Source organism: Heterodontus francisci, chromosome 34 (assembly GCF_036365525.1).
Source record: "Heterodontus francisci isolate sHetFra1 chromosome 34, sHetFra1.hap1, whole genome shotgun sequence".
Taxonomy (NCBI): Eukaryota; Metazoa; Chordata; class Chondrichthyes; order Heterodontiformes; family Heterodontidae; genus Heterodontus; species Heterodontus francisci.
The window spans coordinates 28,660,867-28,682,373 of record NC_090404.1 but is presented as its reverse complement, the minus strand read 5'-3'; the positions used below and the strand labels follow the sequence as shown (position 1 = coordinate 28,682,373).

General features: G+C 45.8%; 2 protein-coding genes across 7 annotated transcripts in view; one reads left to right on the top strand and one right to left on the bottom strand.

Annotated features, from left to right (window-relative positions):
- The window catches only part of LOC137349252 (zinc finger protein 229-like), a 725,490-nt gene that overhangs the window by 281,171 nt on the left and 422,812 nt on the right, over positions 1-21,507 (top strand). The window lies entirely within an intron of this gene.
- On the bottom strand, positions 2,936-20,135 carry LOC137349264 (zinc finger protein 16-like). 6 transcript variants are annotated; one of them, XM_068014785.1, is made up of 3 exons: positions 19,918-20,135; positions 17,911-18,030; positions 2,936-9,189 (listed from the first exon to the last, which is right to left on the bottom strand). In XM_068014785.1, exon 3 carries the CDS (start codon positions 8,822-8,824, stop codon positions 7,733-7,735), a length of 1,092 nt encoding a protein of 363 aa, XP_067870886.1. In that variant the 5' UTR covers positions 8,825-9,189; positions 17,911-18,030; positions 19,918-20,135; the 3' UTR covers positions 2,936-7,732. The 6 variants fall into 6 exon arrangements, with proteins under 6 accessions (XP_067870886.1, XP_067870884.1, XP_067870885.1 ...); XM_068014783.1 differs by having other exon boundaries at positions 17,911-18,139; positions 19,922-20,135; XM_068014784.1 differs by having other exon boundaries at positions 19,922-20,135.

Sequence of the window (21,507 nt, the reverse complement as noted above, 5' to 3'; positions counted from 1 at the left end):
CGGAGGGACCTTTCCTCAAATGAGACCTCATAATCTACTACTTCTGCTCGTCCAGATCGACAATGACATTCCCAGCTGAGTAATGGGAGAAGCACCTATAATTCTACAGCAATTCTTTGGATGAAGGCCTTTTAGGTCCTCAGCAGGTTATAATCCGTTGTAAATGCAAGTTTTCTCTACTTTCCTGTTGGTTTCCACTTTCATTGTCGGTTATTGCATTATTTTCCCTCAAATAACTTACAGAATATGTTATTGAGATGTCATTTTTCTTGCTGTTTGATGTTCCCATATTTGTTTCATTAGTTTTCTGATGCCTTTTTGTTCTTCATTATGCTTGATTGTACTATTTTCTATTCCAATGTTATTGGCCAGCCTTATTTTCAATCTGAACGATTATTTTAAATACAGAAACAAATGCCCAAAGGTTAAGTGATAGTTTTCCACTCTGGATCAGTTGTCACACAGAATTCCATAAAATGAATGACTTTATTGGAAGTCCAGTAACTTTCCAATTCACAATTGCTCACACAAATACATTATCCAGGGTTCGGCAACATGTCTGTACATGGACACCAGTGGCCACAGTAAAAGTTTTGAGGTTCGTGATTGGTAATTTCATGAATGAGAAATTTCCCATTGACTTCTTCTTTCCAGACAAGTCCTACTTTTAAAAAAAAACACAGCCTTCAGTTTACCAGCTGACAGAAGCGGGAACAGCATCTTTTGAATTCAGGAGAAGTTCCGGGTTATTTGATGGGCATTTTAAAAAAAAATCTGAATCTGTCACAAAAACCCAAACTTGTGCTGAGTTCAGAAGCTGCTTTTCCATTCCTGTCAGCTGTGGAGAGGGAGAGGGGAGAGAGGGGAGAGGAGAGCGAGGTCAGAGAAAGGAAGGAGAGAGGAGGAGAGAGAGAAGGGGGTGGGAGACAGCAGGTGAGAGGGAGAGGGAGAGGGAGAGGAAGAGGGAGAGGGAGAGGGAGAGGGAGAGAGAGAGAGAGAGAGAGAGAGAGAGAGAGAGAGAGAGAGAGAGAGAGAGAGAGAAAGGAGAGAGAGGCAGAGTGGAGAGAGATGGCCACAGGGGAGAGAGAGGAGTGAGATATGGACACAGAGCGGGAGTGAGAGAGTGAGAAGTAAGAAAATGGGATTAAGATCACAACCGACAAATGGGCATCCATCCAGATTCTCTGCACCGCTACATCAAGTGTGTGGGCAGACATTGACCACTTGGGCAAGCAAAAACAATGGCAGGTACTCACTAGATAGGGAGACTTTTTTTTTTTAATTGGACTGCATTTTGATGACATTAACTTGGCTATACACTGCATATACAAATTAATTGCCCCCATTGCTGAGTCAATCATTTTGCCAAATGTTCATAGTGCAACACGTTGATGTCTATTCCTGGCACTCTCCCACTTTCTCTTACTCTCTCCGTCTCTATTACAGCTAACTTGGCAGTGATTGCGATCCTGTTGCGAGGAAGATGCGGTCTCTCCAGATGTATCACTTACTACTTGGTGTCCATGGCAGTGTCGGATCTCCTGCTCATGATCACTACTGTGATATTAAACCGAATTGTTGGTATATATTTCCCAGTCAGTTTCCTGTCCATCACTCCAGTATGCAGACTCCATCTTGCCATAAGCTATGCGATCATCGACTGTTCTGTCTGGTTAACGGTCGCTTTCACCTTTGATCGATTTATGGCCATTTGTTGCCAGAAACGTAAAATAAAATACTGCACTGAGAAAATGGCAGCGCGGGTTATAGGAATGGTCTTCACACTAAGCTGTTTAAAAAATACCTTCTGGTATTTTGTTTATGAACCTTTGTATATAATTAACAATATACCCTGGTTCTGCAGCGTAAAATTTATATTTTATACATCATCTGCATGGGCTGCATTTGACTGGATTCACCGCCTTTCAATCGTTTGTCTCCCATTCATTCTGATTTTACTGCTCAATGCTTTGACAGTCAGACACATTCGAGTGGCCAGTAGAGTCCGCAGGAGACTCCGAGCCCACAGCAATGGAGAGACTCAGAGTGACCCAGAGATGGAGAAGAGGAGAAAGTCCATTGTTTTACTCTTGTGTGTCTCGGGCAGTTTCATTCTGTTATATTTGCTACTTCTTATAAATTTCATTTATGTCCGCATTGCAAAATTTAGTTATTTTTCTGGTTCCAATTTCAATGAATCAAATTTTATTCTGGAGCAAAGTGGATTTATGCTTCAGCTTTTGTGTTCCTGCATCAATCCATTTATTTATGCAGGGACACAGATACAATTCAGAGAGGAATTAAAGAATGGAGTGAAATATCCACTGAGTTTAATTGTTAAATTGTTTAAATGATGAATTGCACATTATATTCCATCCATTGCTGTTCTTGCCCATGTCACACACAGCCTCCCCTCCCAGAGAAATAGTCACTTGCTTTGAGATCCTTATCCATTGTGTGAATTGACAAATGTATAAGCAATGCACAATTCAGTGTTGTAAAATGCTCTTGTTCCAGTTCTCTTCCCCGTGCTGACTCTAGCTTAGTACATCCCCATCAGCACTGAGGGTCCCGAAGTATCACTGGATTCATATGGGAGACAGAGAGTTTGACCTCTCATCTGTTATTAGATATCAAGTTTAACTGTTCGAAGAAGGGACATCAATGTCCTCACTGGGAATGATTTGGGTCTTAAGGGTAAGGTAGGCTCTGAAATGGAAACGTGTAATGCGCCATGCATTGTACTCCAATCCATAATGTTACGACCAAGGCAGGAGTAATGCACTGTTAATTCAGTCCCACTACTCCACAGGTCACAGTATATTAGTAAGGTTTCCCACCTACCCGAAAAATAGCCAAATGTAGCACTTTATTTGTGCCCCAGAATAAAGCACATAAAACCAGGTTTAGTTAAACAACAAAATTAACTATTTATTAATAAACTAAGTCTTAAACAATTCTGAGAGAACGCATTGTGTGAAAAAGATTATTTTAAAACTTCTTATTCTTCCTAACCTTCATGCAGACACACATACATTTAAAAAAAATCAGGGAAAAAGGCTTTTTCGGTTTACAACTGTTTCTTTGGAATAATAACATAATTGGGTTGTCACGGTCTGGTAGTATATTTCTGGGTCACTGAGGTGTCCCAGAGTTGAATAGTCGGGTGCCACCTGAAGTTTCTCCAGGCGATGTTGATAAACAGTCTTTGATTGATAGGCTTTCAAGGCAATTTGTCTGCAGCAGGCAACACACAGGTCTTTCAGCAAAGGGTGTAGCAATAGGTCCGCTTGTTTGAAGTAGCAGTCTAACTGTAACAGCTTTCTTGATTTTTCTTGATTTCTCAAAACACAAGGGACAACTGCAATCACTCTTGAGGCAGGGATTTTTCAGAGACTGGAGGCAATAGGAATCTGTTACATTCCAAGCTGCAAGGCTTCCTCTCTACAAAGCAGGTTTCCTCTATTCCTGGGTCTTTTCTCCAGCCAGACCAAAGCCACCACCTCAAATATAGGTTTTCTTTCCAAGAGATGCAACTCTTCCATTTTAGAGAGAGTTCTCTTTCTCTGGTCTACAAGCAAGTCCCAGCCACACTTCACTGCCGTCTAGCCGGTCCAGCTCACACTTCTTTCACAATGCAAAGTGAAACTAAAACAATCAAGTCATGTGGCAGTCATAAATCTTCCTGCCATTTCCCTGTTGAGTTGCTTGGAAACAGGTGTCTTGCAGACTCAATTCAAACACCAAGTTTCAGCATTCAATGTTCACAGAAAAGTCCTTTTTCTCAGTTTGTAAAAACACACAGAATTCTTAGCTTTCAAAATACAAGAAAAACTCTAGTGACAATAGGCACTGCCCCACAGCTGCACTCTTGTGCCCATAATCACAGTAACAGAGGAAATGCTGGAGGAAAAAGAAAACAAGTTCCCTTCTACTTTTTTCATTAGCCAGCTCGGACAACAACCCTGTGTCGTCAAACAAAAAAATTATTCCAACAAAAGTACACCATTTTAAAAGGGATACAAACAACAAACAGCCAAACCATAAAAGAAACATCATATGAGGATATTATCATCACTATTGACCATGCATCCCAGTCACTTTGCCTTCTGCCATCCTGGTAGTCACATGATACAATGTTAATTGAGTTTCTGATTAATCACAGCATTCACTATAAACCAGACCACAACAGACTGAGACATGAGGAGCTTAAATCCTCTGGGATATGCTCCCTCTCTACAGGTCTGAAATATTCTCCTTACTAATTCTAGCAACTCAACCTCCTTACTTACCATTGTTATCATTACTTAAAATTGTATCCAGGAATATTTGGTACCCAGTCCTGCCCTATTTCGAGCCAGGTCTTCATCCTCGACACGACATCATATTCCCATGTGACTATTTGCACCTGCAACTTTCCAACCTAATTTACCATGCACCAAGTGTTCTCTCACATGCACAGTAAACCTAATTTAGACCTTATGGAATGGGAGGGTCAGTGTCCAATTGGATAAAAAGTTGACTTATGGACAGAAAAAAGCGAGTGGCACTCAGACTGGAGGATGGACATAGTGGTGTTCCCCAAGGGTCAGTACTGGGGCCAGTGTCTTCTTTGATATATCTACATGACTTGGATCTTGGAATACAGGGTAGAACCTCAAGATTTGCTGATGCCAGCAAAGCTAGAGGTGCGGCAAACAGTGACGATGATATGAACTGCCTGCAACAGGATAAAGATAGGCTAGTGGAATGGACAGAGAGGTGGCAGATGGAATTTAACACTGACAAATGCGAGGTGATGCATTTTGGCAGAAGGAATGGAGAGAGGCAGCACATAATTAATGGCACAGTTCTAAAGAGTGTGCAGGAACAGAGGGACCTTGTAAGTGCATGTGCATCAATCTTTGAAGGTGGTAGGACATATAGAGAGAGTGGTTAGTAAAGCAAATGGGATCTCGGGTTTCATAAATAAAGGCATTGAGCACCAAAGCAGGGAGGTTATGCGGAACCTTTATAAATCTCTGGTTAGGCCCCAACTGGAGTATGGCATCCAGTTCTGGTCACCGTACTTCAGGAAGGATGTGAGGGTGCAGTGGAGAGTTAACAGAATGGTTCCAGGGATGGAGGATTTTAGTTGCAAAATTAGGTTGGAAAGGGTGGGTTTGTTGTTCTTAGAACAAAGGAGATTGAGGGGAGATTTAATAGAAGTGGACAAGATAATGGCAGGCTTAGATAAGTTAGGCAAGGAAATGCTGTTCCATTAACAAATGGTACAAGGACTAAGGGGCACAGATTGAAGGTTTTGGGCAAAAGATGCAGGGGGAATAAAAGCACGCCCTTTTTTTTTAACACAGCATGTGGTAATGACCTGAAACTCGCTGCCCACAAGGGTGGCATAAGCAGAGACAATCACTAACTTCAAGAGGAAGTTGGATGTTTAGTTTATTTTAGTTTAGTTTAGAGATACAGCACTGAAACAGGCCCTTCGGCCCACTGAGTCTGTGCCGACCATCAACCACCCATTTATACTAATCCTACACTAATCCCATATTCCTACCACATCTCCACCTGTCCCTATATTTCCCTACCACCTACCTATACTAGGGGCAATTTATAATGGCCAATTTACCTACCAACCTGCAAGTCTTTTGGCATGTGGGAGGAAACCGGAGCACCCGGAGGAAAGCCACGCAGACACAGGGAGAACTTGCAAACTCCACACAGACAGTACCCAGAATTGAACCCGGGTCACTGGAGTTGTGAGGCTGCGGTGCTAACCACTGCGCCACTGTGCCGCTTGAGAGAAATAGACTTGCAGGGCCATTGGGGATGGAAGCGGGGAGTGGGGCAAAAGGTTAATAGGCAAGATAAGGACAGAGATTTGACAGGGTCCCCGACGTCAGGCTCCGTGGCGGGGGTGCCGGAAGATCGTTCTGGCAGAGGCCTGCCACCAAGCCCAACGCCAGGAGGGCTGGATCCGAGCTTCCCGACAGTGGTGAGGATCCGTGGCAGCCTGTCTGCCACTGGGTGACGGGACCCTACTTAAGCATATGTAAATGAAGTCAACAATAAACTAAAATACAATTACTTGGCATTTTACAGGCCCCACCACGATCTTCAACGTGGCGGCCAGCACTCCCACTCCCTCATTTTCCCGTCTGGGGAAAGCAGGTGCCACACTGCTGGGGAAGGGGGAATGCAAGGTTTTTAGTGCAGTGGGAGGAATGGAGTCAAATTACCATCATGAATGGAGGGGATGGTGAGGAGGGGTGAACAGTGAACTTTGTCCAGTTTGGGGAAGGTTATATTTGTAAGATAACTGTTTGGGAAGGAAATGGAAGATACTTAATCTTATTGGGAGGTAGGAAAGGGCATTAGAATTTTGATTTATACATTGGGGGGTGTTTGCCGTTAAAAATTTATATTAACCAACCGGGCTGGCTGCCCTTTAAAAATGGTGCCAGTGCCTGCGGACAGGCAGCTGATGCCACAGCCAGTGTCATACAGCCCACCCCCTCCACGTGATTGTGGGGGGGGGGCGGTGACCAGGGTATTTAAATGAGCCGCCGCGTCGGAGACTGCGGCGATGCACGGCTGGCACATGCGGGCTGCCATTTCTTTCGCCCACCTCCATGATTAAAATCCAGTCCAACGTCTCATGGATAGAGAATGGGTTAACAGGCAAGAAGCAAAGAGCTGGGATAACTGGAGCATTTTCCAGTTGGCAGGCTGTAACTAGTGGAGTGCCACAAGGATCAGCGCTGGGGCCCCAGCTATTTACAATCTATATTAATGACTTAGCTGAAGAGAGAGAGAGCAATGTATCGAAGTTTGCTGACAATAGAAAGCTATGTGGGCACGTAAGCTGTGAGGAGGACACAAAGAGGCTGCAAAGAGATATGGAAAAGTGAGGTGAGTGGGAAACAAGGTGGATTTTAATGTGGCAAGTATGAGGTTATTCAATTTGGTCATAAGAACAGAAAAACAGAATATGTTTGAAAAGGTGTGAAACTTGTAAATGTTGATGTTCAGAGGGACTTGCGTGTACTCTTACATGGAGCATTAAGTTAGCATGCAGGTACAGCAAGAAATTAGGAAGGCAGGTGGCATGTTACACTTTATTGCAAGGGGATTGGAGTATAGGAATAGAGAAGAGGTATTGCTGCAATTATACAGTGAGAGACCACATCTGGATTATAGGGCTGGATTTAATGAGTCCCACGGAGACGGGGGGCCCATAGAACTGCAATGGGAGGTAGGGGTGAAATGCCCGTCACTTCCAGTCGCACTGCAGTTACGTCGGGGCAGATAGATCGACGATGGCCTTCATGCCCAGAGGCCAATTGAAGCCTTTAAGAGGCCTATTATCAGGCACCTTTTGGCCTCTCAGTGAATCAAGGCATATGGCGAGTAGGCGGGAAAGTTGAGGCCGAAGATCAGCCAGAATTGGACTGAATGGTGGAAAAGGCTCAATGGGCTGCGGGACCTACTCCTGCTTCTAATTCTTGTGAACTCCACTATGTACCTTCCATCAGTCAAAAAAAAACAACCTTTCACCACTACTCTCTGTTTCCTGTCACTCAGCTAACTTCTGATCCATGCTGCCACAGTCCCTTTCACTTCACGGGGAAATGGACATCAAACTGAAATAAACCCAAACTGTCAGAATGAACATGGTTCAGTCCTGGATGTGATGAACAGCAGCAACGACGGCAGAATCCAACCCCTGCCGTCACTTGTGAACTCGCTGGTGTCTCAGCAGGTTGGATAACTGAGTGAATCCCTTCCCACACACGGAGCAGGTGAACAGCCTCTCCCCAGTGTGAACGCGCTGGTGCCTCAGCAGGACGTTTCTGCTTTTAAAGCTCTGCTCACAGTCAGAACATTTAAAAGGTCTCTTGTCAGTGTGAACAAGATGGTGTTCAGTGAGGTGGGATAATCGAATGAATCCCTTCCCACAAACGGAGCAGGTGAAGGGCCGCTCCCCAGTGTGAACTCGCTGGTGCATCACCAGGTTGGATGACCGAGTGAATCCCTTCCCACACTCTGAGCAGGTGAATGGCCTCTCCCCAGTGTGAATGCGTTGGTGTATCAGCAGATCATGTTTCCTTTTAAAGCTCTTCTCGCATTCAAAACAGGCAAAACATCTCTCAGACTGAACAAGTTGGTGTCTCAGTTGATGGGATGACTGAGTAAATCCCTTCCCACGCACGGAGCAGGCGAACGGCCTCTCCCCAGTGTGAACGCGCTGGTGTCTCAGCAGGACATTCCTGCTTTTAAAGCTCTTCTCACATTCAGAACATTTAAAAGGTCTCTTATCAGTGTGAACCCGCTGGTGTGCCAGCAGGTTGGATGATCGACTGAATCCCTTCCCACACTCGGAGCAGGTGAACGGCCTCTCCCCAGTGTGAGTGTGCTCGTGTTTCATCTGATCATTTCTGCTTTTAAAGCTCTTCTCACATTCAGAACATTTAAAAGGTCTCTTATCGGTGTGAACTCGCTGGTGTGATAGCAGGTTGGATAACCAAGTGAATCTCTTCCCACACCCAGAGCAACTGAACGGCCTCTCCTCAGTGTGAACTCGCTGGTGTGCCAGCATGTTGGAAGACCGAGTGAATCCCTTCCCACACTCTGAGCAGGTGAACGGCCTCTCCAAAGTGTGCACTCGCTGGTGGTCAGTGAGGATGGATGATTTAGCGAATCCCTTCCCACATATGCAGCAGGTAAACGGCCTCTCCCCAGTGTGACTGCGTCGATGAGTTTCCAACTGGCATGGGTAATTGAATCCCTTCCCACAGTCCACACATTTCCACAGTTTCTCCATGGTGAGGATGTCCTTGTGTCTCTCCAGGTTGGATTATCAAACGAGGCCTCAACCACACACAGAACACGTGTACAGTTTCTCCCCGCTTTGAATGGTGTGATGTTTTTTCAGGCTGTGTAACTGGTTAAAACTCTTTCCACAGTCAGTCACTGGAACACTCTCACTCAGGTGTGTGCGTGTCTCGGTGATTTTCCAGTCACACTGATATTTGAAATCTTTTCCCACAAACTGAACAGACAAACATTTCTCCTTCCACATTCAAAAGCTGATGATATTCAGGTCCTGATGAATCGAGTGTTTCTGTCAGATCATGATGTGATGTTTGGTTTGAGTTTCCTGTCTGTAAATCCGCCCCTTCGAACACCCTGAAAAAGGTGTTTACAAAAGTCAGCACTGTCAGTCCAGGATAGAAATTCACAACAGACAGTTCTAGTTTCTATGGAACATTCTTTCCTCTCTTTTCCCCCAAACATGTGGTCCATTCAAACTAAAAGAAGCCAAAAATCAGCAACAAAGTCCCAACTGAAAATGGGAACATCCCCAACTAAACCAGAATATTGTTACCATTGTCTTTGAGACACTCTGTATCCTGAGGCGCTCACTGGTCACAGATGTGATCAAGTTTGCTCCCTCTCCAGAGCCACCCATGCACAGACAAGACCACAGAACAGAGGCCGTCAGCCAGAGTGACCCCCATCTCCAACGTGGACCCTGCACATCCTGGACCTACACATTACTGTTTTAACCAGGCCAGGTCCAGGAGAAGATCCTCCAATTTACCTACCCACACCCCCCCCCGCAACCACTCCACTCCACTCCACACCAAGTGGTCAAAGATTAGGAGAATGGGGCTAAAGTGTAACCAAGGTTTTTGATAAGGTCTCACATGACAGACTGGTGACGAAAGTAAAAGCCCATGGGATCCAAGGCAAAGTGGCAAGTTGAAGACAAAATTGTCTCAGAGGCAGGAAGCAAAGGGTAATGGTCGATGGTCTTTGTGTGACTGGAGGCTGTTTTCAGTGAGGTTCTACAGGGATCAGTACTCGGTCCTTTGCTTTTTGTGTATATACCAATGATTTGGACTTGAATGTAGGGGGTTCGATTAAGAAGTTTGAAGATGATACAAAAATTGACCATATGGTTGATAATGAAGAAGAAAGCTGTAGACTGCAGGAAGATATCAATGGACTGGTCAGGTGGGCAGAATAGTGACAAATGGAATTCAGTCCAGAGAAGTGTGAGGTAATGTATTTGGAGACAGCTAACAAAGCAAGGGAAGACACAATAAATGATAGGACACTGAGAAGTATAGAGGAACAGAGGGACCTTGGAGTGCATGTCCATAGATCCCTGAAGGTAGCTGGGCAGATAGATAAGATGGTCACAAAGGCTTATGGGATACTTGCCTTTATTAACCAAGGCACAGTATATAAGAGCAGGGAGGTTATGCTGGAACTGTATAAAACACTGGTTAGGATACGCCTGGATACTGTGTGCAGTTCTGGTCACTGCACTATAGCAAAGATATGATTAAATTAGAGAGGGTAGAATACTGAGAAGTATAGCAGAACAGAGGAACCTAGGTGTGCATGTCCACAGATCCCTGCAGGTCTTTTGTTTATTTTTTCAGACGATACGGGTGTGGCTGTCTGGGCCAGCATTTATTGCCCATCCCTAACTGCCATTGAGAAGTGGTGATGACCCGTCCTCTTGAACTGCTGCGGTCCATGTGGATAAGGTGGTCAAGAAGACATATGGCATAGGCCTTCATTAGCCAAGGCAGAGAATATTATAGCAGGGAGGTTATGCTGGACCCGTATAAAACACTTGTTCCGCTACAGCTGATGTACTGCATGCAGTTCTGGTCACCGCATTATAGGAAAGATATGATTGCAGAAGAGAGGGTACAGAGGAGATTTACGAGGATGTTGCCTGGACTGGAGAATTTTAGTTGTGAGGAAAGATTGGGTAGGTGAAGGTTGTTTTCTTTGGAACAGAGGAGGCTGAGGGTAGACTGAATTGAAGTGTATAAAATCATGAGGGTTCTAGATAGAGTGGATAGGAAGGACCTATTCCCCTTGGTTGAGGGGTCTATAACCAGGGGGGCATAGATTTAGAGTATGAGGTAGGAGGCTTCGAGGGGAAATGTTTTCATCCAGAGGGTGGTGGGATCTGGAACTCACTGCCTGGGAGGGTGGTGGAGGCAGAAACCCTCATAACAATTAAAAGTACTTTGATGTGCACGTGAAGTGCCCGAACCTACAACGCTTTAGATCAAGAGCTGGAAAGTGGGATTAGGCTGGATGACTCCTTGTCAACCAGCACGGACACGATGGGCTGAATGGCCTCCTGCCACACTATAAATTTCTATGTTTCTAAGTTGAGGAGCAGCCCCTTCAGGTAACTATACAGGGGCTGTAACCTCTCACACATAACATATCCACGGCCCATGGACTCCTCTAGGCTGTTCCACCTCAGTCCATCTCCACCATCCACACTGCGCGTGCTCAGAGCAGTCCGATCCCGCGCTGATGTACTGGTTTCCTGTAGTCATTGATAGAGGACTTTCTGACCCATGGGGAGCTCTGGGTAAACGCTCTGCCATTGAACGCTCTAATTGTTGAATGGATGAATATTTTCATGTCATCCCATGGTGATTGGGGCGGGAAAGGCAATGAACAAAATTATTTAAAAATTATACAGAAACCCGGGTGCCCGGTGTTACAAGAGATTTTGTTTTGTATTAAAAACTTAGAATTCTGTGTGTTTTTTAAAAACTGAAGGACTTTTCAGTGGACATAAATTGCTGAAACTTTATTGGTTTGGACTGAGTGAAATGTACACAGACTGCAAGGCACCTGCAAATAGTTGAGATTGTAAATAAGGACAAGAAAGCAAGTAATTTCAAGAAAACCAGCAAGAGGTTTGAACTCCTGAAAGCAACTGCAAATGACAAGGGAGACTCTTGTCTGGACAGATGACCTGTTTAGGAAGGTTTTGCTTTCACTTTGGACCTTTTTTTAAGAAACAGTGAGTTGGACAAAGAGCAAGCATTTGAAACTTGGACCTGACTTGCCTGGAGACTAGAAGTAAACCCAAGGGAAACCTACATCTCTTGAGAAGAAACACCTATGTGTCAGAGGTAGATTTCTATTGTCTCCTGTCTCTGAAGAATCTCTGCATCAAGTGCGGTTCCTGTGGCCTCCTGTGTTTTAAGAAATCCTGAAATCTGAAGGAATTTTCTACTACTATCCTGCTGCTCTAAAGCCCAAGAAGACCTGTTGCTACACCCTTGATGGAAGACCTGTGTGACCTCTGCTGCAGTGGAATTGCCTTCAATGCCTACCCATCACAGACTGTTCACTAACCTTGCCTGGAGAGACTGAGAGTGGCATCTGACTATTCGACACTGGGACACCTCATCAAACTGAAGAACTTCCTACCAGAACGTGACAAACTGATTTATTCCATTATTCCTAAGAAACAGCTGCAAACGAAAATCCGTGTTTTCCCAGTTAACTGGTTTTTGAATGTATGTGTGTGTGCCTGACGGCTAGGGAGAATAAGGAGTTTTTAAATCTTTCGTATATAGATTGACTTCACTGCTAGACTGGGTCTGCAGCAGGTGGGGGAACCAACAAGAGGGAAAAACAGACTTGACCTCATCCTCACTAATCTTCCTGCCGCAGATGCTTCTGTCCATGACAGTATTGGTAGGAGTGACCACTGCACAGTCCTTGTGGAGACGAAGTCCCACCTTCACATTGAGGATACGGTCCATCGTGTTGTGTGGCACTATCACCGTGCTAAATGGGATAGATTTCAAACAGATCTAGCAATGCAAAACTGGGCATCCACGAGGTGCTGTGGGCCATCAGCAGCAGCAGAATTGTACTCAACCACCAACCTCATGGCCCGGCATTTCCCCCACTCTACCATTACCATCAAGCCAGGAGACCAACCCTGGTTCAATGAAGAGTGCCGTAAGCGATCCCACAACCAACGGATCAGATCGAAGCTCTGCAGTCCTGCCACATCCAGTCATGAATAGTGTTGGACAATTAAACAACTAACTGGAGGAGGTGGCTCCACAAATATCCCCATCCTCAATGATGGGGGAGCCCAGCACAACAGTGCGAAAGACAAGGCTGAAGCATTTGCAACAATCTTCAGCCAGAAGTGCCGGGTTGATGATCTATCTCGGCCTCCTCCTGAAGTCCCCAGCATCACAGATGCCAGACTTCAGCCGATTCAATTCACTCCGCGTGATATCAAGAAACGACTGAAGGCACTGGATACTGCAAAGGCTATGGGCCCTGACAATATTCCGGCAATAGTACTGAAGACCTGTGCTCCAGAACTTGCCGCGCCCCTCGCCAAGCTGTTCCAATACAGCTACAACACTGGCATCTACCCAGCAATGTGGAAGATTGCCCAGATATGCCCTGTACACAAAAAGCAGGACAAGTCCAACCCGGTCAACTACCGCCCCATCAGCGTACTCTCAATCATCAGTAGAGTGATGGAAGGTGTCATCAACAGTGCTATCAAGCAGCACTTACTTAGCAATAACCTGCTCAGTTTGGATTCCACCAGGGCCACTCAGCTCCTGACCTCATTACAGCCTTGGTTCAAACATGGACAAAAGAGCTGAACTCAAGAGGTGAGGTGAGAGTGACTGCCCTTGACATCAAGGCAGCATTTCACAAAGTATGGCAACAAGGAGCCCTTGCAAAACTGAAGTCAATGGGAATCAGGGGGAAAACCCTCCGCTGGTTGGAGTCATACCTAATGCAAAGGAAGATGGTTGTGGTTGTTGGAGGTCATCTGAGCTCCAGGACATCACTGCAGGAGTTCCTCAGGGAAGTGTCCTCGGCCCAACCATCTTCAGCTGCTTCATCAATGACCTTCCTTCAATCATAAGGAGATGTTCGCTGATGATTGCACAATGTTCAGCACCATTCGTGACTCCTCAGATACTGAAGCAGTCCGTGTAGAAATGCAGCAAGACCTGGACAATATCCAGGCTTGGGCTGGTAAGTGGCAAGTAACATTCCCGCCACACAAGTGCCAGGCCATGGCCATCTCCAACAAGAGAGAATCTAACCATCTCCCCTTGACATTCAATGGCATTATCATCACTGAATCCCCCACTATCAACATCCTATGGGCTACCATAGACCAGAAACTGAACTGGAGTAGCCATATAAGTACCGTGGCTACAAGAGCAGGTCAGAGGCTAGGAATCCTGCGGTGAGTAACTCACCTTCTGACTCCCCAAAGCCTGCCCACCATCTACAAGGCACAAGTCAGGAGTGTGATGGAATACTCTCTTCTTGCCTGGATGGGTGCAGCTCCAACAACACTCAAGCAGCTCGACAACATCCAGGACAAAGCAGCCCACTTGAATGGCACCCCATCCACAACCTTCAACATTCAGTCCCTTCACCAGCGATGCACAGTGGCAGCAGTGTGTACCATCTACAAGATGCACTGCAGCAACACACCAAGGCTCCTTAAACAGCACCTTCCAAATCCGCGACCTCTACCAACTAAAAGGACAAGAGCAGCAAATGCATGGGAACACCACCACCTGCAAGTTCCCTTCCAAGTCACACACCATCCTGACATGGAACTATATCGCCATTCCTTCACTGTCACTGGGTCAAAATCCTGGAACTCCCTTCCTAACAGCACTGTGGGTGTACCTACCCAACATGGACTGCAGCGGTTCAAGAAGGCGGCTCACCACCACCTTCTCAAGGGCAATTAGGGATGGGCAATAAATGCTGGCTTAGCCAGCGACGCCCACATCCCATGAATGAATTTTTAAAAATTTTAAATAAGTATTGGTTAAGGCTTAGCATCATAATAAATAGTTAATTTTGTTGTGGTTTAAAGAAACCTCATTGATGTGCTTTATTCTGGGAAGAAATAGAATATCTAATTGGCTATTCGTCGATAGGTGAGAAAATTTATTCATATGCTGTGACCCGTGGAGAAGTGGGGCTGAATTAACTCCTCCACCTTGGCCATAACACCTGGCCATCAACTATGGTGTGAAGTACAATGGAGCTTCTGTTCATTACCCACATTGGGACTCAGGAATTAGAGGGATGTTTTTGCAATTTGCAAATGACACCAAACTGGGTGGTAGAATTAATAATGTGGAGACTGCACTGAAATCCAGGAAGACATAAACAGGCTGGCAGACTGGACAGATAAATGGGAAATGAAATTCAACATAGTGAAATGTGAGCTGGTTCATTTTGGGAGCAGGAATAAGGAGGCCAGTTATTGGTTAGAATGTAAGAAATTAAATGGAGCAGAGGAGCAAAGAGATCTGGGAACAGAGTCACATAAATCACTAAAAGGAGCAACACAAGTGGATAAGAGAGCAAAGAAAGAGCTGATGTTCTTTTCTAGAGGAATACAATGTAACAGCAGGGAGGGAATGTTAAATTTATAGAGAACCTCACTTAGAAGGACTGTGAGCAGTTCTGGTCTCCAGATTAAAAAATGATATTGAAGCACTGAAGAAAGTGCAGAATAGATTTACAAAGGTGTCACCAGAGAGGATGTTACTATCCAGCAAGATTGAGCAGGCTGGGGCTCCTTTCTCTGGAAAAGAGAAGACGAGGAGGAGATCTGATAAAGGTCTTTAAAATTATCAGTGAGTCAGAACAAGGGGGCAGCAATATAAGACAGACATTAAAATATGAGCAAAATACTGCAGATGCTGGAGATCTGAAATAAAAACAGAAAGTGCTGGAAAAACTCAGCAGGTCTGGCAGCATCTGTGGAGAGAGAAGCAGAGTTAATGTTTCAGGTCAATGACCTTTCATTAGAACTTCATCAGGGAGTACAACCGTCATGGTGAGGTGATGTATTCTGGTAGAAGGGACAAGGCAAGGCAATATACACTTAATGGCACAGTTCTTCAGATTGTGCAGGGTCAAAGGGACCTGGGGGTTCATGTGCATAGATCATTGAATGTGGCAGGACATATTGAGAGTATAGTTGGCAAAGCATTTGGGATCTTGGGCCTCATAAATAGAGGTATAGACAAATCTCATTGAATTTTTTGAAGAGGTGACTAAGGTAGTGGACAGGGGAATGTCTATGGATGTTATTGATATGGACTTCCAGAAGGCATTTGATAAAGTCCCACATAAGAGACTGTTAACTCAGGTAGAAGCCCATGGAGTTGAGGGCAAATTATTGACATGGTTATAAAGTTGGTTGAGTGGTAGGCGACAGAGAGTGGGGATAATGGGTAAGTACTCCGATTGGCAGGATGTAACTAGTGGTGAAAGGCAGGGATCTGTGTTGGGGCCTCAATTATTTCACATTATTCATTAACGACTTGGATGATGGCATAGTAAGTCATATATCCAAATTTGCTGATGATACAAAGTTATGCGGCATTGTGGACAGTCTAGATGATAGCATAAAATTTCAAAGAGATATTGATAGACTAGGTGAATGGGCAAAACTGTGGCAGATGGATTTCAATGCGGGCACGTGCAAGATTATCCATTTTGGACCAAAAAAGGATAGAGTAGGGTACTTTCTTAATGGGAAGAGGCTATGTACAGTGGATGTCCAAAGAGACTTGGGCATTCAGGTGCATAGATCTTTAAAATGCCACGAGCAAGTGCAGAAAATAATCAAAAAGGCTAATGGAATGCTAGCATTTATATCTAGAGGATTGGAGTATAAAGACACAGAGATTATGCTGCAGCTGTACAAAACCCTGGTTAGACCCCACTTGGAGTACTGTGAGCAGTTCTGGGCACCACACCTTAGGAAGGTCTTGCAGGGAGTGCAACGTAGGTTTACAAGAATGATCCCTGAACTATAGGGGTTAAGTTACGAGGAGACATTACACAAATTAGGCCTGTTTACGCTAGAATTTAGAAGGTTAAGGGGTGATCTGATTGAAGTCTTCAAGATATTAACAGGAAAAGACAGGCAAGATAAAGATAAACTATTTCCACTGGTTGGAGATTCTAAAACTAGGAGGCATAGTCTAAAAATTAGGGCCAGACTGTTCAGGAGAGATGTTAGGAAGCACTTCTTCATGCAAAGGGTGGTAGATGTTTGTAACTGTCTCCCACAAACAGCAGGTGAAGCTAAAACAGTTGTTAATTTTAAATCTGAGATAGATTTTTGTTAAGCAAAGATATTAAGGGATATGGGCCAAAGGCAGGTGTATGGAGTTAGGCTGCAGATCAGCCATGATCTCATTGAATGGCGGGACAGGCTCAAGGGGCTGAATGGCCTACTCCTGTTCCTATCTCTCTATGTATCGAATGCAACAGCTGGGAAGTTATGCTGAACCTTTATAAAGCTCTGGTTTGGCCACAACTAGAGGATTGTGTCCAGATCTGGTCACCACACTTTAGGACGGATGTGAAGGTCCTGGAGAGGATGTAGGTTGGAGAAGTTGGAGTTGCTCTCCTTGGCGTACAGGAGATTGAGGGGAAATCTGACAGAGGTGTTCAAAATAATGTTAGGTTTAGATAAGGTAGACAAGGAAAACTGCCCCCATTAGCCGATGGTGTAAGGATTAGGGGCCACAGATTAGGGTTTTGGGCAAGAGATACAGGGGGAATGTGAGGAAGAACTTTTTTCTTTACACAGCGAGTGGTAATGACCTGGAACTCACTGCCTACGAGGGTGGTGGAAGCGGAGACGATCAATGATGTCAAAAGGAAATTGGATGGGCACTTGAGGAAAATAAACCTGCAGGACTACGGGATAGAGTGGGGGAATGGGGCTGACTGGATTGCTCTACAGAGAGTGGGATGGAATCAAAAAGATCAATGTCCTCCTTCTGTGCTGTAATGACTCTATGTCTCATTTGTGTAATCTCTCCTCGTAATGTAACAATTGGAGTCCAGGTATCATTCAGGTAAATCTACACAGCACTCCCTCCAAGGCCAATATATCCTTCCTAAGGTGTGGTTCCCAGAACTGAACACAATACTCCAGGTGTGGTCTAACCAGGGCTTTGTGTATCTCAGTGTTTTTCCACTCACACTGATACTGGAAATCTTTTCCCACAGACAGAACAGACAAACCTTTTTCCTTCCACATTCAAAGGCTGATGATATTCAGGTCCTGATGAATCGAGTGACTGTCAGATCTTGATCTGATGTTTGGTTTGTGTTTGCCATCTGTAAATCCTCCCCTTCAAAGACCTTGTAAAAGGAGTTTACAAAAGTCATCACCGTCAGTCCAGGATAGAAGTTCACAATATTCTCTCCTCCTGCTTCCTCGAGCCGCGCATGCGCCCTGCTGCACAGTGTCCTGAGGGAGGCAACACACCATCTTGGGTTCATGTCTGCGGCTGCAGAAACACCCGTCTATTCCCCTAACTATCTAATCTCCTATGGTTGCGCATCCAGTCTGCTTTGTGCCCCCCAGTGCAGCTGAACCAACCGTGATGCCATGGACTTGGCTGTACTCCCCAGATCAACCTTCAAATTCATCAGTACTCAGAGCTGTGTGTGAGTGAGATGCACTCAGGGCACTCCTGCACTACCTGCCTGTTTCTTCATGACTATCTGTTGGCCACCCACTGCCTCTCTCCCTACATGCTCTTAAGCTGCAGGGTGACCACATCGATCAACGTGCTGTCCACAAAGCTCTGAACCTCACGGATGTGCCGCAGTGATGCCAGCTGCTGCTCATGCTCCAAAACCCGGAGATTGTGCTGCTGCAACTGACGACATTTCCCGCCCAAATGGTGATCAGGGCACGTGAAGTGTCCTTGAGTTCCCACATAGTACAGGATGTGCACTCTAGAGGTTAGAGCAGCCCTGCCATTCCTCTATCTATCAGATAATAAACCTTGCTACTACTAATAAACCTTACTAATAATAATAAACATTACTACTTTAAAAAAAGAGAAAATCCACCACCTAAAACTGTGTGCAGTTTTGGTCTCCACATTTAAGAAAGGATATACTTGCATTGAAGGTGGTAGAGTGAAGGCACTAGATTGGTCCTTGGGATGAGAGGCTGAATAAATTGGACCTGTATTCTCTGGAGAATGAGAGGTCATCTCATTGAAACACAAGGTTCTAAAGAGGCTAGATAGGGTAGACACTGAGAGATTACTCCCACTGGTTGGGGAATCTAAAACACGGGGGCACAGTCTCCGGCTACGCGGCCGATCATTTAGGACTGAGATGAGGAGAAATGACTTTGCTCTAAGGTTGTGAATCTTTGGAATTCTCTACCCCTGAGGGTTGTGGATGCTCCATCATTGAATACATTTAAGGCTGGGATAGATAGATTTTTGGTGTCCCAGGGGATCAAGGGAAATGGTGAGCAGGCAGGAAAGTGGAATTGAATCTTAAGATCAGCCATGATCGGAGCGAATGGCAGCACAAGCTCGATGGGCCATATGGTCTACTCCTGCTCTTATTGATCGTGTTCTTGTCAGCTACTCACTTCCCTTCTATTGGTGTCACTTAAATCTCGGGAAGCTGCCCCTTATTCTGATGGAAACTGGAATGTTTAATTTCCAGCTCCTTGGACTAACTTCCTAACTTTGGAGAAAGGGAACCAAAGCTACAATACTTACCAGCCAATCAACTCACAGGCTTCCTGAGTCGGTGCAAACGGGACAAGAAACCGGGAAACGGCGGCTAGGATGGGGGAGACGCTGCTCGATCGCTTTCATGGTGCCCCCTCCCTCCCCGCGGGCCCCTCGCCACACGTCCGCCGAATTCGGCGGGTCTGATTGCCGCTGAGACTCCTCGGAAGTCGCGCTCTGCCGCGCTCAGCTTCCTGGAGCCGCACCGCGCATGCTCCGCGCAGACAGGCAGGCTCCGGGGGCGGAGCCTTCCCGCACCTGCGCATTACGGTCCTTCTGAGGGAGATAGGCCGTATTACTGCGCGCGGCGCATTCTGGGCACCATATTCTGCCATTTATCTGTACTAGATTGAACGGAGAGTTCACGTTTCATACTCAGAAAAATACAGTAGCATAAAACAGTGAACATATATTCAGGACGCGTTTGCTGGCAACGCAACCGCTAGGTGGTGCGCCACTGACACATGCGCAAATGCAGCCTCACCGACCTCAAACGTCACTGTCCGCAGCTGCCAGTAGTAATTTGACACAAAGAACAAATTAAACCCAAACCGCCTCAATGGTCAGCGTCGCACTCGCCGCATTCAGGTCCCCATCCGATCGCCGCTTCAGTCGCCCGTTCATTTGTTGCTTCCCCTCTCGCGCCGTCTGCTCGCCATTCCCAACTACTCGCAACTACTCGGATTGAGGCAGTCAACGGCCCTGACCCAGCATTCTCAGCGCTGGAAGCCAGTGCGCATGCGCCGCTCCAATCAGCGTTTGGAGCATGCGCAGTACCCAATAGTGTTGGAACATTTGCATTGCAAGTCGCATCTGCTGCAGGTTACCTTCAGAAATACCCGGTGTACGCCTCAAAACCCACAACAAGAAACTCCCGGTCCCGCGTTTACAGCGAGCGGGGCTTCTCCCGGTGACAGGCCCGGGGTTAACGGCCACCAGATTTCCAGCTCTTTTGGAGGAATTAAAGATTAATAAACTGGACCGTCAAAGGACAAAACTTTAAAAGAAACTGAGCTCAATTATAAAGGGGGAGGGGAGGGAGGAACCATTTGGGACACAGCACAGGGCAAGAGGTCCCCCCTCCCCAACTCCCTGGTTCCACAAAGACTCCCCTTGCACTGGGCCACACCTGGGCAGGGCTGGCTCAAGATGCAGGAAGCTGCTCGGCTGAGCTGTGGACTGGGAGGAGTGGGGGGTTTGACTGACAGGCCTGGGGGGGGGGATATCAGGGCAGGTACACACACTGCTCCCCCTTTTCCTCCTGCAATCTTTTACTGGAGTCGTGTTGGTGAGTGTTTCTAAATTCCGTCTCCCTATCCCGGTAATGTAGGTGGATTGTAGGTTGCTGTGAGTGTTGGACTATATTGCCTCTCCTCATTCTTCCTCCTCCTCCCACACCGAGTTCCAGGCTGCAGGCATCTCAATGCATCTGAAACGTTAACTCTGTTTCTCTCTCCACAGATGCTGCCTGACCTGCTGAGTATTTCCAGTATTTTCTCCTTTTATTTCAGATTTCCAGTATCTGCAGTATTTTGCTTTAGTTTTATTGCAGGGATTGCTCACAGAACTGACTTCAGAAACACAGATGGATCAATTAAATGCCACCTTGCATTGGGGTGGGTATTGGATGTGAAAGACAATCCCTAACCTACCGTGTAGATATGTTTTGTTGTACCAGTTTGAGCTGGAGTGGAGATGGAGGAGAAGCTGCTCGGTTTAACCCAGAGTAACATTGAGCCTAGTTAGGTCCAATAATTTCGAATGTGAGACTCTCAAGGGAGTTAGATTCCAGGGGTAGTGAGGTTACTAAACAAACACCAACCACTCAGTGTAAAAGAGTATTGTTTTAGTAACAATATTTCTGTAGAGGCTTTTAATCCATTTTACAGATACTGATTTTTTTTAAACTTCATTCTTGGGATATGGGCGTCACTAGCCAGACCAACATATATTACCAATCCCCAGTTGTCCATTGAGAAGGTGATGGTGGGCCTTCTTCTTGAACCACTGCAGTCCGTGTGGTGAAGATGCTCCCACAATGGAGTTGGGAAGGGGTTACGGGATTTTCACCCAG

Coding starts and splice junctions, on each gene's coding strand:
- LOC137349264 (XM_068014785.1), bottom strand. CDS start 8,824: ATGGAGAAACTGTGGAAATGTGTGGACTGTGGGAAGGGATTCAATTAC.